Source organism: Phyllopteryx taeniolatus, chromosome 17 (genome assembly GCF_024500385.1).
Source record: "Phyllopteryx taeniolatus isolate TA_2022b chromosome 17, UOR_Ptae_1.2, whole genome shotgun sequence".
NCBI classification, from domain to species: Eukaryota; Metazoa; Chordata; class Actinopteri; order Syngnathiformes; family Syngnathidae; genus Phyllopteryx; species Phyllopteryx taeniolatus.
In genome coordinates this window covers 19,805,197-19,822,119 of record NC_084518.1, presented here as the reverse complement: position 1 = coordinate 19,822,119, position 16,923 = coordinate 19,805,197, and the positions used below count along the sequence as shown (strand labels likewise).

Below are 16,923 nucleotides of genomic sequence, written 5' to 3'. Positions count from 1 at the left end.
GACAGTTCTAGAAAATGGCTTTTTTTCCTTAGTTTTTTTTCTAACAGTTTTCCACAAGGTAGGTTGTTGACCATTTGATCACAACATGGAACTCTACCGCTTGCCGGTGGCAAATCTAACACATAAATACAGTACTTTGAGGTCCTTGGTGCAAACAGAACAGATTCATTTTAATCCTTTTTTCTTTCTTTTCGGAGTCTGACCAAAATATAATTTGACATATTGCATTGACATCATAACTCATACAAACATTCGACAAACCAACAAAATTCACATTAAAAGTCACACACAGCAGCCAATCAGGTACAAAATGGATTCCAGAAGAAAGCATTGTCATCATTGGTGCATTCAGTTTCAACTTTTTTTTTTTTTTTTTTTAAATACAGAAAACAGTATCAAACATTAGGTCATATCATGACAAAACCCAGGACCATACGCATGCATTTTTTTGTAGCGGTTTTCTTTTTCATAATATCGAGCTTGCATACGAAGGCAGACGGCTTACAAAAATCACATCGTCGCTTTGTGTCGGTAAATGGCGGTCAGGCTCACCAGAGGATATCGTGATTACTGGGATCAATACATAGTACATTAAAGAACGGCAGGGGAGGTCAAATAAGAATAAGAATAAGAATAAAAAACACTGTCAACATTAAAGAGCCTTCGTGAACGTCAAAGAACGTAATAACCTAAAACGAAAGTCGAGCTGAATGTCATAAAACAAAATGGTATAAAATAGAACATTCAAATAAAATCCATTCAAATAAAATAACGAAAAATAAAACAATGCAATTACTTAAAATCAAATCAATACAAACCTCATACATATGATTAATTCAAATAAAATTGTTACAATAAAATAAAATAAAATAGTTGATCAAAATTTAACTGGGGAAAAGCAATGCAATTATAATAAAGTATTAAAAAGGAAAGAAAATACAATTAAAATAAAATCGAAAAAAACGATACAGTAATAACTACAAATTAAAATAATTGATAATAAAATAAAAAACAAAATATGATGAAATTAAATAACATGAACAAACAAAAAATATCTAAATATATAATGAAATAAAAAAATACATTTCAACAAACTACATTACACAATGAATAAAGAATTACAAAAAAATTAAATCCAATGAATTAAATTGAAACAATTAGAATTGAAATAAAATAGCAAATAAAAGATCATGACACAAAATAAAAAAAAATTCAAGATAAAATAAAATACAATTACAATCTTTGCGCTCCCAGTCAGCGCCTGGTGCGCATTTATAAGGGAAGCGCCTGCAGTAAAAGGTCACACTGCAGACTCGGGACTTATAAATATTGTAAGTCACTCCCCAAAAAACACGACGTGCATCCCGGCCTGTACTCGCCCTCAAATTGGGCGTCGGGATCACACACGGGGGTCTGAACCTTTACTGCGTGTCTACTGTCTGAAATACAATTCAATCCAATCGAAAAAAAGAGGGTAAGGGGCCTTAAAATCCCGACACAAACCAAGGCAAAGGAGCACTGAGGTGCACATTCTCAGACCGGTTGGCGCGGCTTATACATTCTACGGAGATCCCGGCAAATTGACGCATCAGAGCCGTGACAGAAGAGTCGCCAAGCTCACACTTCGGCACGAAAACCACGCGGCACAATCCGATGAAACTTGGATCCTGTTGATCCGGTCAAATGTGTCAGATCAGATCCAAATTGTCGGGTCGATTTCATCCACCGCTTTCTGCGTCGGTGTTGTTTAGACCGAACAGTGACGCAGAAACTGTACAACGGAATGTTACGGGCTCCGACACTACCTCCGAAGGCGGAAAATTGCCAGTTTGTCGTCATCCCCCACTCCGTATTATTCATACGGAACAAGAACAGGGGAAAGGACAAATGGCGGTTTTCACAAGCAGTTGAAAAGGGACTGTTACGGCTCTGATACTACCCCCGAAGGCGGCAAATTGCCGGGGTCGACTTCACGGCCCCGCCCCTTCCGTGTCAGTACCGTTTATACAGAACAGCGACGCGGACAAAAGGCGGAGAAATGCCAAATGAATTGAGATGCTTCCTTTGCGGTGGAGAACAACAATAGAAACAAAACGCATACAAAGCTTTCATAACGGGAATTAGGAATTAGGATTCGTTTGCCCACTTTCCTGCTAAAATGACAGCAAGAAGAGGCTGTAAACAACACATGCTTTTTTGTTAGCATCATCGTAAGACATAACACGTAAACTTCAAAGCGGCGGCCATTTTTCTTTTCACTCGGCTGGAAAAGTCGTGCGTAAACCGGTACTATGAGGTACTATTTCGAGTACCTGGTCCACGTCAGGTGTTGTAAACCACAGACGTCGTCCCTCCGTTACAGCTCCACCAAAGCCCGGGAAATTGCCAGGTTGACTTCGTCTCCCACATTCCCAATCATTGGCATTTATACAGAACAGCGACATGAAAAAGGTCACCTCAGATGTTAAAACCTCCATGCATGCGGAACAACGAAACGCAAAAAAAAGGTGGACAATTAAAGGTGTGAGGATTAAAGTAGTTGTGGCACACTTACTTTCAACGCAAAAGAGTGGAAGTTGCGAGTGTCAGGTGCTGAACTTCACACCCTGTAGTGTAATTTGCAGATTTTCTTTAAAGCCGGGCCGTGTTGCGGCTTTGAAATTACCTCTGAAGCTGGAAGATTGTTGGGTCGACTTCACCCTCGACGCGTTCCGCGTTGGTGCTTTTTACGCAACAAAAATGTCGGCTTTTACAGCCAATTTAAAAGGCTGCAGGGTCGACTTTTCCCCACCATTCCAATGCCGTTGTTGAGTATAAACAGCTCTTTTACCGTTCTTATACTACCGCTGACTTTCCGTGTCGGTGGCGTTTCGACTTTTGACGGGCGGTGCGAAAACGGGCTCTTGTTACCGTAGCGTTACCATACCCGTTGAGTCACTTCTGTACGTGCAGACAGAACTTTCCCGTTCAGGGTGCTTTCAGTTGAGCCCCGTTGAGAGGAAAGGTACCCGGTACTTGATGCGTCGAAGGGTGAGCAGGGAGGATGGAAGGATGGATGCAGGCGTCTGGCGGGATTTGGGTGGGGGGCTTCTGGTCCGACGGGTCTGATGGCCAGATGACGACGTTCAGTCATTCAGCGAGCCGGGTAATTCGTTGGTCAGCGTGTGCCAGCGTTCGATTTTCTTGTCCTTGTTCTTGAGACAGTCGAACCAGTGCTTGAGCCGCTCCCCGTTGGCGTTGATGCCCAGAGAGACGCCGCCTGGAGTCGGGTAAGATCTTTGTGTCATTGGATGACCAAAGTCAAATTGTTGGGGTGTTTTTTTTTTTTTTTTCCAAAACTTACCGATGAAATCGTTGGACTTGCCGATGTCGTAGTCCCACACGGTCACCTCCAGGGTCTTCTTGGTGAGGTCTGCGTACTTGATGTCGTAACAGAACTCCTGCGCAAAAGCAGTTCACCGGTTAGTCGTGCATCCTCACCCTAAACACCCCTCGCCGGGATTAAGATATGTACGATCAGAGTGTTGAAGTACCCCATAAAGCTAAGTATTGTACTCCAAGGGAATTCTTGCGAGTTGTAAAAGTCAAGAGTCAAACTTACGGCCAGAGTGACACCGTCGCGGTACCTTCAGCGGGAGGTAGTTTAGGGGCGCCTCTGAGCTTTCCCAGGGCACAAAAAGAGGACCTGGTGTGTTCATCAGTTGTAAAAGTCAAGCTTGCTACTGTGCCTTAATATCAAAGCAGACCCAGATGTTGGTGTCGGAAGGAAAGGCCAAGAGGTGGCGGCGGAATACGGGCGGGAAAAATGTCAACGCAAATGCCAAGCCGCTGGCCTTTGAGTGGGTTTGGCCCGGGGGGGGGGGGGGGGGGGGGGAGGGGAGGGGGGGGGGGTTTAAGTGGGGTGGGTGGGCGTCCTACCTGCACCGCCTGCCCTCTGCGCCAACGTTGTGTTGGGAAAATCACAACTCGCATTTTATTTCTTCGTGTATTCAACTTTCATTTCTCCAGGTAAGCAATCGAGAGCAGATTGGCGGCAGCCTATATTGTAATTCCCATCCCGTGAAACAGGAGTGTAAAACAAACAAAACAAAAAATTACACGGAAGATGGAGCGAGGCGTCAAGTCGAGGGGACGCCTTTATTCGTGCTGCTGTTTTGGTTAGCGACGGCGTTCCAACGGGCTCGGCCTCAGTTCCTCAGTTCAGTGCTGTCTAAACGTAGTCAAAAAGGTTGTATTTGATACCTCGTTGAACTCGGGATTGAGCGTCTTCTTCTTCACGGCCGTCTTGTGCTTGGACTTTTTGTTCTCGTCGGGCTTCAGGTACCTGCAGGAGAGCGGAACAGGTCGTCAGTACCATGTTGTCCCTCCAGGGGGAGCTGTGGCTCTGCCCTTCATACTCAACGCTGCGTTTACGTCATATAACCAGACTGGACTGGAATAGACTGTCTTCATATTGCACACAAACACAAAATGATAACAAAGCCATGTTCACATTGCAAGGAAAATGGTAGAATACATTTTACTGGAGGATAAAGTTGTAATATTACAAGAAAAAACAAATATTTGATTTTTAGAGACGTCTTAATAGCGCCCAAATCAGAAAGTCTTAACTCACAAGCAAAAGTCTTACATTTACGACAAAAAAACAAACAAAAAAATCAAATAAAACAAGTTAAGAGTTTTACAAGAATCCAAATTTTACAAGTCCCAAATTTTAATAGCAAAAAATCAATAAAAAATAATCATCATCATAATTTTGTGGACTGAATTTCATAATTTTCATAAAATTCGTAATTTTACCTTGAAGTCTTGAATATTTATGAGAAAAAACTAAATTAACTAAACTAAACGTATAATTTGACAAGAAAAAAGACATTGCAAAACATCTTGTGTTGCCAGAGAAAAAGTTATAACTTTACAAGAAGAAAGCCATAATTCTATGTAGTAAAAAACAAACAAAAAAAAACTTAAGATTAAAAAAAAACAAAGTCTTATTTTTACAAGAATAAAAAGTAGTATTAATTAAAATTACAGATAAAAAAAATGTTGGGAAAGAAGTCATAATATTACAAGCTTGGATGTAAAATTACAGGGGAAAATAGCAATCATTTTACATAAATACATAACATTACAAACAAAGTCATGATTGTACAAGATGAATTGATAATTTTAAGAGCCAAAAGTCATACAATTAAGAGGAGAAAGTTCCAAAAAGTGTGTAAACTTACAAGAAAAAAAAATTGTGCAGATAAGAGTATACTTGCGTTCAGATGAGCACATTTCAATTTGGATTTGTCCTCTTAGTGCAAACCTTGACGCAACAGTCCGCGTACTCGACCCGCCCCCGTTTTCGTATGCGCTATTCCACCACTGTGAGCAATGACTATTTCTTTTTTATCCCACACCGGTTTCAATTTCAATTTCCCAAGGTAACGCCGCGTGTCGTTGATGAGGAGGAGGATGTGGCGGCGGACGTAATTGCTTCGGCGTAAAAACCGAACCAGAGACCCCGAGGGCCGGCGAGCCGGCCGAGCGACCCGATGGGAAAACAGAGCAAAACACTCGCCGCTCGTTTTTCATCATTTCTACCAGATGAAACACTGTGAACTCAAATCATGTGTTCTGCACGCTTATACTGTCTACATCATCAAAAAAAAAAACCACAATATTTGAAGACAATACTGTACATTTTCTTAATTTTCCATGCACAATATAGTACGTTCTGGTTTTGACCAAGAATATCATAACTGTCTATATGAAATTCTACTAAAGTACAAATCTTTCCAAAATGTATTAATAGCCTGTCTAGCCCAATGTGGTGGGAACCCAGACAGTTCTCGGGACTGTTTCAAGCTCCCTCGGGAACGCTGTTACAAGAATAAATGATGTAATAATACAGTATTACAAGAAGAAAAATAAATAAATTACATTTAAAAAAAACATACAAAAAAAAAAAAATAATCACAATTTTACAAGAATTAAGAGGTAATATTATCTCAACTTTATGAGAAACATGTAATAATTGTACAAGAATAAAGCTGTAAATCTACAAGAATGAAGTCATAAAAGCACTGGCAAAAAAATATGTTATAAGGGGGGAAAAAAAAGATTTTATGCGGGAAAAAGTCCTTTTTTCAAGAAGAATGATGGCAGTACTGGAAGCAAAAAAAAACAACATTGTGAGTATTTTATTTTTACTTGTAAAACTGTCATACACGTGCAAAATGATTGCATTGTTCAATGAAGAAACGGTATAAAACAATCATAATACAAATGAAAAATGAAATAATACATTTAAGGATCTCCACAATCAAAAGGTCTTATCCATCCACTAATGAAATATATTTTTTAAAACATTCATAATTACCATACAATTGCAAAAACAACTGAGCGTCTCTTTAACAAAACTATATACATAAGAACTTAAAAAAACAACAACAATATAAAATCAAAATATAAATAAATATAGAATATAGATATAAATATGAACAAAACATGAAAATAACATTTTGTAGCTATTATTAAAGTGGAAACATGAGTTCATAAAATATTTATATCATGAAAGTATGTTTTATAGTTGTCATCATCATCACACCGAGCGTACGTTGAGTTTACTTCCTGTCGACGCGTCCTTCAAACTCCCCAAATCTGTCGGACAACGATGGCCAGAAATCCTCTCTTCCTGCCGCTTTTGCGACGCTGTCGGAAATTAATTGCTGGGCCGGATGAAAGACGCTCAGGTGTGATTTAAAAAAAAAAAAAAAAAAAAAAACTCTCCTTCAAATTGTGGCTTTTATACCACTTGATGTAATCACAGGCGAGTCGGCCCTCTTTTCAGAGTGAACGTCTGAAGCGAGGTGATTACGATGTATTATGACTGGTGTGCACCAACAGGAGCCATTCACAAGAAGTCATTGGTTCAATGCGCATATTGTTTTATGAGGGGGGGGGGGGGGGGGGTTAAGGTAGAAAAGAACATTTAATCAATGGAGTCTGGCGTCGCAATGCCTAAAACACAAAACTTGAGTAATTCAATTTTGAAAACTCAGCCCCCGAGGTCAGTTCCTCTGAACAACATGCAATTTGGTAAACCTGTCTATCATAAGTAGACCCGCAAAAAAGTCTCAGCAATACATGCCAGAAAACACACAGGAAGGCACTTTTTTTTTTAAGGTCATTATTTTGGCCTTAGAGGTACAGTGGTGACCTTTTTAGCGATTTTTTTTAAAATGTTCTGCTTTGATGTTTTGCGCGTAAATGTTTTTATATGAGTGCTGTTAATTAACTCACTTCACAACGATCGCTAATTTGGCAGATAGTGAACAATTCTCCAAAAAAGAGGCTTCAAGCTGATTATTGCCACTCCCACGAAATAACTTTGCCTTACGAATGTCCACTAGCTTAATGCTAACTCATAACAGCATCAATATCACAGTAGTTGTAAACCTTTAAACGACTTATATTTCCTTGTGTGTCTTGTAACTTACTTGGCCAATAAAGCTTATTCCGATTTTGAACACAATAGTAGCAACACACGTAGACAGACAATGTAGCAATACACACTGGCATATATTATGTATCCCTTGCGAAGACAAATTAATACCACTGCGACTTACTGGGGACTAATGACCGTCTCCATGTATACCCATATGATTGTATTATACTGCCCCCAGGTGGCTAAGCCGCACATATGGGAAGGAGCAGCACAATGTCCATTGAATTAAAGCAAACAATGTGCTAAAAAACTGTTGAATTCCATTCCATTTTATTTATTCATGTAATGACTCTTTGTTTTTTTTAAAGTACAATATTATAGAGTGCTATTTTTGTTACTGAAAAGCATTTTGGGAGGCTGGAACAGAATAATGGCTTTTCAATATATTTCAATGGGGAATGATTATTTGATCTAGGAGTGTTTTAAGTTGAATGTGATGACTCGCCATAAACCACAAAACTCTATGAACTGAACAATTTAAGAAATTCTGTCCCAGAAACCGGTTTGTCTCAGCAAAATGAAATTTGGTGGGCACATCATGAGTAGACCTACCAAAAAAAAGTCTCAAGAAGCCATGTCCAAAAAGACGCAGAGAGTCTTCCATTTTGGTGTGAAGTGGCCATTTTAGGCTCATTACGGCCATTTCGGAAGTGTTGTGTACGTACGTTTTAACGTAGGGGTCTGAGAAGCCGTTGGCGTCCATGGCGGCGAGGTGGGCGCAGCGTATGATGCCCACCACCAGGCACGACTTCGGGGTGTTGTACTTGAGGGAGATCATGATGCGCCCTCGCTCCTCCAGCGACTTGTCCTCCGTCTTGTTGACCTGCGACGACAACGAAGGAGAACGCGATGAGCACGTGCAAGCGAATGTCGCTGCCGACCAGGAACCGCCCTCAAACTGCCCCCGCGTAAATTCTTTTTCATTTGGCAAACCTTTCTTTTCCGTTTAAGTGCTAAACCAAGGGTGAGCAATTTTACTGTATTTTACTTTTATATTGTCTTATTATGTATTTCCTATTTTTAAGGTACATATTTTTCAATATATGAAGATATATTATTTTTAAATTCATAAAAATTTGAAAAATGAAATGAGCCAGGGATGAGTAGTTTTACTGTATTTTAGTTTTAGATTGTTTCGTTATAAATGTAGTATTTTTATGTAAATATATATTTTTTTAAATATAGATATTTAATATCATATTATTTTAAATTTTTTAAATTATTTATAATGACAAATAAACACTTTACACCATACAAAGAATATTTTAACTATATATGTATATATATATATATAAAATCATGAAATATTTCACTGCGTGCAGTGAATCTATACAACACAAGTTTCATTTTTTAACTGCTTAAATTCACTTTTCTGTGATAACTAAATGTATTGAGATTTCCATTCATTCCTGAGGGTGAAAAAAGTCCGCTTGTCTTTGTTTTCCAAATGGATAATTATGTTCATATTTTGCCCAGTTTTGTCTCTAAATTAACATGAGTCCTCTTTTAAGTTTTCCAAACAAAAAGTAGCGTGATTAATTAAGTTGGGCGTGAAGTGGCCCGTGCATTAGCGCCGCATTCAGCACACTCTTATCGTATAACTATAATTGCCTTTCCGACACACGCACACACACGCACACACACACACGAAGCTCTTCATGTTCTTTCCCTTTTTTTCTTCTCTTAACGCAAACGCAGCTTGCAGAAGCCCCACAATGCAATTTCCCAGCGAGTAACCCTGCAGTTGCTGATTTTGTGACTATGCCGTCCCTCCACACCACACTTTTCAATCAAATGCTGCTGAAAAAAATAAATAAAATAAAATAAAAAAAATAAATAAAAAAAGAAAAGAGCTGGATCAGCGACGAGAAATGCACACACAGCCTTAAAAAACAACACACACACACACACACATCAAGCTTATCTGGAGCAATTTGAAAGTGCAATTGTATGCTTTTTTTTCCCCCCTTTAATTTGAGCCATTTCCAATGGACGCTCGATAATTCGTTTGGACCGGCGAGTCTCGTCTGTTTGAAAATGACTTGAACGCGAGCAAAGCTGGAGAATTAAAGTCACAGGGGGGAGCGAGCGAGCGCTCATTTGAAATTAGCAGTTGACTGTGGGAAAAAGATTACACTCAAATGTAACAAAAAAACAGATTTGGACTTTTTAACGATTTCAGAGCAAAACGACAAACAGTGAAGAAACTGTGTTTAAGCGTAGAAATGTCATGAGTGAAAGACAAACTATGCAAGTTTTGTGTGGAAAATATTTTGTATCAGATCTCAACAATACAACTTTTCCTCTTAAATGTATGACTTCTTCCTAAAAACATGGAAAAATGATTATTATTTTATGTTTCCCCTCCCCAAATATTTTTTTCTTAATATTCCCCTTCCCTCAAAAAAAAAAAAAAAAAAATTTCCAAAAAATATGACTTATTTTGTGCAAATATATTTTTTTCCTCAAAAATACATTTTCTTCCAAATATAAACTTTTGTCTTTTTTTTTTTTACCTCGAAAAGATCCTGACACGTATCACTGACGTTAACAACACATGAGACCACTGGGTGGCGCCTGTTCGGTGCTGCGCTGTGATTGGCTAATCTTTATTTTGCGTTGGGGCTGAGCAAACGGTTTTTGCAAGTACGCAAAAATTGGTTTTCCGTAGGTATAGAAAATGAAAGAGGCGTTTATGCATCAGCAAATTTATCTCAGCAGAAAAGGATTTGTGCTCTAGAAAGTTGACTTTTGACCTGATGCGGGAGGAACAATTTTCCCCAGGCAAAATCATCTAAAATAATCATCTCGTGAAAAGACCTCATCATCTCGCGCTTATGCGGTACTTGGCGTGGGAGCTCAACACAGCCTCGCCGCCTGCGTCCACAGCGGGATACTAATCAGACATCACGTCGGCATGCCAACACGCTTCCGCCTGGCTTTTCTCCCGTTGCTCATTCACGTTGCCGTCATTGTGTCGGATGGTCAGACGGATGCGGGAATACGACGACGACGATGATGATGATGATGATGGGAAGGGGGGTGTGGGCGGTGGTGGCTGTCGAGGCACCTGACAAGAGCACCCTTCACTTGCACCTAGCGTTAATTTTGCCTGACTCCCCTTCAAGCTGGTAAACAAGAAACATGTCTCCCAAGAAAAGGGCTTTACAGCGCTTTGAAGTTTCAAGCACCCTCATCGCACACAAGGTGATTGGTCACCATTTGCATTTGGTAGCAATCGGATAAATTCTCTAGGGCGAGTTCATCTTTAAGGGACCCGTGAAAATGGTCAAAGGACCCCAAAATTTCAGCTTCAAATCAAAATGGCAGACTGCCTGTTTGTTTTACAACAGGAGTGATTGAGACTTTTTTTGTGGGTCTACTCAGGATGGACATGCGCACCAAATTTCATGATGCGGAGGTAAAAAGGATTCTGGGGCTAAATTGACATGATGTAGAAATGACCAAAACTATGAACCTAAAACGCTGGCTTCAAACCAAAATGGCAGACTCCCTGTGTCTTTTTTTGTCCTCGCTTCTAGAGACGTTTTTGTGGGTCTACTCATGATAGACATGCCTACCAAATTTCACATTGCTAAGTGAAACTGGGCTTCAAAATTGCTGTCGCATTGCATTAAAAAAAAAAAAAAAAAAAAAAAAAAAGGGCTAACCGCATTTTCCAGATAATCATAGCCTTGCCTGGAGGAAAAGTCAATTAACGTCAGGAGGGGGATGTCCGTTAATTGAACCGAATGAGCACCTCGGCATCGCCGTGCAGTCCGGTGACGCGTGAAGTGTTCATCGGCAGCCGGTCCAGGCAACACCAGCCGCATTCCGAGCGTATTGACTCGGTTCCAGGTATTACTCTGTGCCCAGAGGGTGTTTTGTTTTTTTTCCTTTTCGCAGAAACATATTACGGCGGAAATATGGTATGATGATGTGCAGGCCTGTCCTCTCGCAAATGACATTCCCGTGTGATATAAAATACACTTTTCCCTGTTGTTTTGCTCAAAATGAGAAAACCAATGTCAAGAGGACACATGAATCTTCAGTTGTGTCACTAGTAGCATAACAGGAGTTCAGAACAAGAATGGGATGAAAATGCTCCCATCCTATTACAAATATTTACATACGAACAATTAATTGATCGTTAATTTTCCCGCTGAAGTCAAATGTTAAATTTGAGAGTTGTCCAAAATGTTTACAAAAAATAAGTCACCAAATTCATGTAAAAGACACGGACTCAGATGATTCAGCTCACTGACTCTATTTAGCAGACACTTGGGAAACACAGTGGACTCAGATGATTCGAATCAAACGCTCGAGTCAGCTGACTCACCAAAAACACTGTCGACTCAAACATTTGAATCACTGACGTGAGTTTCGGTCTCATGGGCTGATTCAGTTCACCTTATTCATTGAGCAGACTCGCAGTGAACGGCGCGGTCTCAGACAATTTGGTTCACTGAGTCGAGTTAGAAAACTCTCCGGAACCGCTGCAGACGCCAACGAAATCGGCTCACTGACTCAATTTCTCGAATGCACCGGAAACACCACATACTCAAACTGTTTAACTGACTGACTGTAGTTCGCGGACCCGCTTGAAAACACAGCAGATTCAAATGATTCAGTTGACCAAATTGAGTAAGTGGACTCGGTTGATTTGGTTCAGTGACTGAAGTAATTGGACTCATCGGAAACACTGCAGACTCAGATGATTTGGTCGTAGAATTTGTCGAATTGGACAAAAAGGGGGGGTGGGGGGGAACATCTACTCCCAAGCCCATAAAAATGTAGGATTTAAGACTGCAAAAAAATGAGTCGCATCACACATATTTTGTTGATTACTGAGGGTTTGTTTACCCCTTTTTTCAAGCTTTAGAAAGAAATCACAACATGTCACAGGCCTTGTCTGGAACTTGACGACTGTAACAAGAGCTCAGGTGGACACCATTAAATTAAAGTCTTGGTTAAAAATAAAACCAGATTTTCTTAAAATAGGCCTTGAGGGAGGTCTCTGTTATGTGTTGGCCTACGGGGTGAAAACAGTGTCACGCCGTACTAGCTGAGCTAATTGAAAACCACAGCAGACAGCCTCCTTTGTTCAGGTTCACGGTCCAATGCGTCGTCTTTACTTTGATACGTTTATATTTAGAAAACTTATAAAAAGTACCCTAACAGTGACTGACATTTATTTTTAAACAAAGAAACAACACACACACACACACACACACACAAAAATGCTACTTACAGGTAGCTGTTTCTCCAGGCAGTTGTTGAAGTTCTTGGTCTGGTTGGGCTTCAGCTTCTTGAGGGGGATTCGCGTCTCACCAATGAACTCGTTGTGGCGGAACTTATCCTCGTCGCACACTGAAATCCTGACAAGGGAAAAGAAGGAAACACCACAGACTCAGATGATTCGGTTCACTGATTAAGGTTAGCAGAGTCTCAATGCGGATGATGCGGTTCGCTGGCTTAAGTTAGCGGTATCGCAAGAAACGCAGCTGATGCAGTAATGTGGTTCACTGACTCGAAATATGGACTCCCCAATTGATTCGATTCACTGATTCGGGACATTGGACACGTATGGTTCACTAGCTTGAATTCACGGACTCAACGGAAACACCACGGAGTCAGATGATTCCATTCAGTGACTTAAATTAGCGGACTCTCAAATGAGTCGATTAGAGCACACTCACGTGATTCAGTTGAAGATTCAGTTCAGGATGACTGCTAATTTGGTTCACTGACTTGTGTTTAGCAGAGAAACATTGCCAAAACAACAACACCACACACAAACACACACACGCGCCGCGTGAACGGACATCGGCTGCTGAATTCAATTTGGTCAAAGAAATGATGTGCGCTGTGGAAATGTGCAAGGGCTTCTCTCACTGCTGATTGTTTGTGAAAAGGCTTCATCAGTGATGGACCGGGCCATATGACGACAGACACACACACACACACACGTAGAGCACACACGCTTGCAGAACGTTGATAAGACTGCACGAGTACAATCAACAAATTCACTACACTACATCATTCTCAACGGCTCGCACCAAGTAAATGCAAGTTTAGTTCCGTGCCTGTGGCTCATATATTACTAGCGCAGCGAACTGCAGCAGGTAAAAATCTGTGTTATAGCGAGACCATACGTAGTTGTTTATTTTATTTTTTTTATTTTTTTTTTTTAAATAGCTTTACCCCTTTCACATGCTTTAAACACATTAAACCTATTCAAACGCCAAAGGAGGAGGATACGGCAGATGGAAGATAATGAGATGGACTTATCTTATCTCAAACTAATGAGTGACTCCACAATCCCTCCAGACAACGACTCAGTGTGTACTTGAATGAATGATGAAATGAATCTCATTAGCTGGTAAGCCATTATTTTCCTTTAGATGGTGAGTCACGAGTTTAAGAATGGCAGTGATGAAAATGGGAATTCCATAGAGGCGGTCTCCATTATAGTTTACGGTAATTGACATCTGTAAAGAACCATATAGGAAAAGTACTGAGAGGAAAATCTGGTCTAACTTTTGAACATTAAAAACGCAACAATGTTGTTATGCAAGGTATCAAGTGTGACTTCACGGTTCTTCGCTCCTTTATTTTTAAGTGTTATCAAGTGCTTACATAATCATATGCATTGTGATAAGTCATGTGCAGCGGAGGATTGTTTTTTTTTTTTTTTTTTTTTTAAAAAGCGTTTTAAAAGTTGTCTCTATGACTACTGGCACATTTGGATACTTAGGGCAATGTAATAAGGGTGAGGAAAAAGATGTAGTGGAATTTTGAGAGAAAAATTATTTTTCAGAAACAAAATCAGAATCTTACAAGAAAGTCAAATTTTTTTTCTCCAAACAAGTTGTATTTTTTTTTTTTAGAAGTATATATTACAGCTTTTTTTTTAAGAAAATTGTGTTGTGTGTGTGTGTGTGTGGAGCGTGGTGGCGAATTTTCATGACTAACGATAAAACACAATTTTCTTCGTAAAAGAATTTAACACACAAAGCCAGTATCGTATTCGCACAGAGAAATTGGTAGGCATGTCTATCATGAGTAGAACCACAAAAAAAGTTTCACGACGCCATGCCGGAAAAGGAAATCGGCCATTTTGATTTGAAGCGGCCATTTTCAGTTTTGTTCTCGAAATTTGTTCTAGAAACGTTTTACGATTGCAATCAAATTCGAATCTCGTCTACCAGACAAATAGGCGATGCTAAATTGTGTTTTTTTTTTTTTTTCGTTTTTGTCTACGCACGTGGGCAGAGCATGGCGGCAAATTTCGATGACTTGCCATAAAGCCCAAACACACACGACTAACTCAACAATTTTGAAAAGTCAGCCCCCTAAAGCAGTTTCACTTTGCAACACGAAACTTGGTAGACATCTCTATCATGAGCAGACCCACAAAAAAGTCTCAAGAAGCCATGCTTGAAAAGTTACAAGAAGACTGTGGCGGCCAATTTCGGAAACAGTTTCACCCAGCAACATGAAACTTGATAGGCATCTCTATCATGAGTACACCCCCCCAAAAAAAGTCTCAGGTAAAGCAAAACCAAGGCGTACCTGAGTGTTTTTCGGACCATATCCTCATCGGTGATGCCGTAGTAGGTCAGCGTCTCGCTCCAGACGGGGTTGAGCGTGTTGTGCAGGGTCTTGGTTCGAAGTTTATTGGCCTGCGAGAAAGACAAGACAGACAGGCGGCCGGCCGGACGGACAGGTCGGCGTATTGAACAGGAAGAGGGAAGCAGCGTCTCGATGGACTGGCTGCCTCGCTTCCCGGAGTCGCTTTTAATTGAATGTACAAATCCTTGACTATGCGGGGAAAACCCCCAGCTGTGAGTAATCTATCAATTCTGAACAATAGACTGAATTGATTGATTATCATGCCCATCGCTAGTTTGGTACGGTTCGTAAATTTCAATTTAAGAGGCCCTAAATACCCTATCCGTGCTACTTCTTAAGACCCTTTTGTTGAGGTACTGTATGCAGTAGTACGCTGCTGACCGCAGCTTGAGCTTCCACTTTCTTTTTCTTTGTCGTAATATTACGAGAATAACATTTGATATTTTTGAGGGAAAAAAAAGTCGTACCTTTGAGATGAAAAGCCGGATATTTTTTAGATAAAAAGACTGACAATAAAGTTATATATTTGAGAAAAAGGTGTTCTTTTTATTAATTTATTGTAATATTACATGATTAAAGTCCTTATGTTATGGCAATTAAGTTGTATATTTTCAAGAATAAAGTAGTATATTTTTTTTTAGAATAAAGTTGGATATTTTTGAAGTCAAAACTCGTTTAGAATGTCGTATATTTGAGAACCAGAGATTGCAGGTTTATTTATTTAAAAGTTGTAATAATTCAAGTCAAGTATTTAAAAAAATTATTGTATATATTTTCAATCAAAAAAGTTGACCTGACTTTCAACAGTCATATCAAATCAATTACTAACACTGCCTTGTACCACCTGAAGAACATATCCAGAGTGAAGGCTTACATGTGTCAAGCAGACCAGGAGAAGCTCATGCATGCTTTTATCGCAAGTAGACTTGACTATTGTAATGGTCTTCTGACTGGACTCCCTAAAAAGAGCATTAAGCAGCTGCAGCTCATTCAGAATGCTGCGGCTCGGGTTCTGACCAGAACAAAGAGGTCAGAGCATATTACTCCAATTCTAACGTCGGTCGATATATTGAGGCACACTGGCTTCCAGTCAGCTTTAGAAGAGATTTTAAAGTTCTGCTACTGGTCTATAAATCACTAAACGGTTTAGGTCCTGAATACATGAATGAAATGCTAATGAATATAAACCCAGTAGGGCTCTGAGATCGAATAGCGGAGCACAGAGTCCAATGCAAACATGGTGAAGCAGCATTTAGCTATTATGCTGCACACAGATGGAAGAAGTTGCCAAAAACAAGTGTGCATGTTTTTAAATGTTTTTAAGTCCAGGTTAAAAACTCTTCTTCCCCCCCCCCCCATGCTTTTTAGAGCATTTGCACATTTAAATGATATTTCTTGCACTATACACTGCTTTAATTGTATTTTTATTTTTTTCCCCTCTCCGTTTTAAATGTTTACAAGCTGCTTTTTTGTTTTCCTCTTTGTTTTTAAATGCTTTTAATCATGTAAAGCACATTGAGTTACCGTGTGTATGAAATGCGCTATATAAATAAATTTGCTTTGCTTTGCTTAGTCTACTTGATTCGCCGCCTCGGGAAGTCACGGCGGGGTCTGGCTCCAAGTCTCGCCTCGGAGACGAATCCTTTTTCCCCGTGATCTTGACACCTGTCTCGCACGAGAGCGCATTGGGATTCTCCGAGCGGGCTTTTCGACATCCTGCCAACAATCGGCCTAATGCCTGCCAGGTGTCGAGTGTTTGAAAGACTCAAAGTGTTCCTGGGAGATGATGGAGC

The 16,923-nt window shown here is 40.0% G+C and overlaps 1 protein-coding gene across 2 annotated transcripts in view; it reads right to left on the bottom strand.

The window, feature by feature from the left end:
• Positions 1–144: 144 nt before the first annotated feature.
• Positions 145–16,923, bottom strand: part of doc2b (double C2-like domains, beta) — a 55,113-nt gene continuing 38,334 nt past the window's right edge. For both annotated transcript variants that reach the window (XM_061751830.1, XM_061751831.1), the window contains 6 exons: positions 15,071–15,180; positions 12,747–12,873; positions 8,161–8,318; positions 4,243–4,324; positions 3,344–3,440; positions 145–3,259 (listed from right to left, as the gene is read on the bottom strand). In XM_061751830.1, coding sequence (XP_061607814.1) covers positions 3,126–3,259; positions 3,344–3,440; positions 4,243–4,324; positions 8,161–8,318; positions 12,747–12,873; positions 15,071–15,180 — 708 coding nt within the window. In that variant the 3' untranslated portion in view covers positions 145–3,125. The remainder of the gene's footprint in view (positions 3,260–3,343; positions 3,441–4,242; positions 4,325–8,160; positions 8,319–12,746; positions 12,874–15,070; positions 15,181–16,923) is intronic.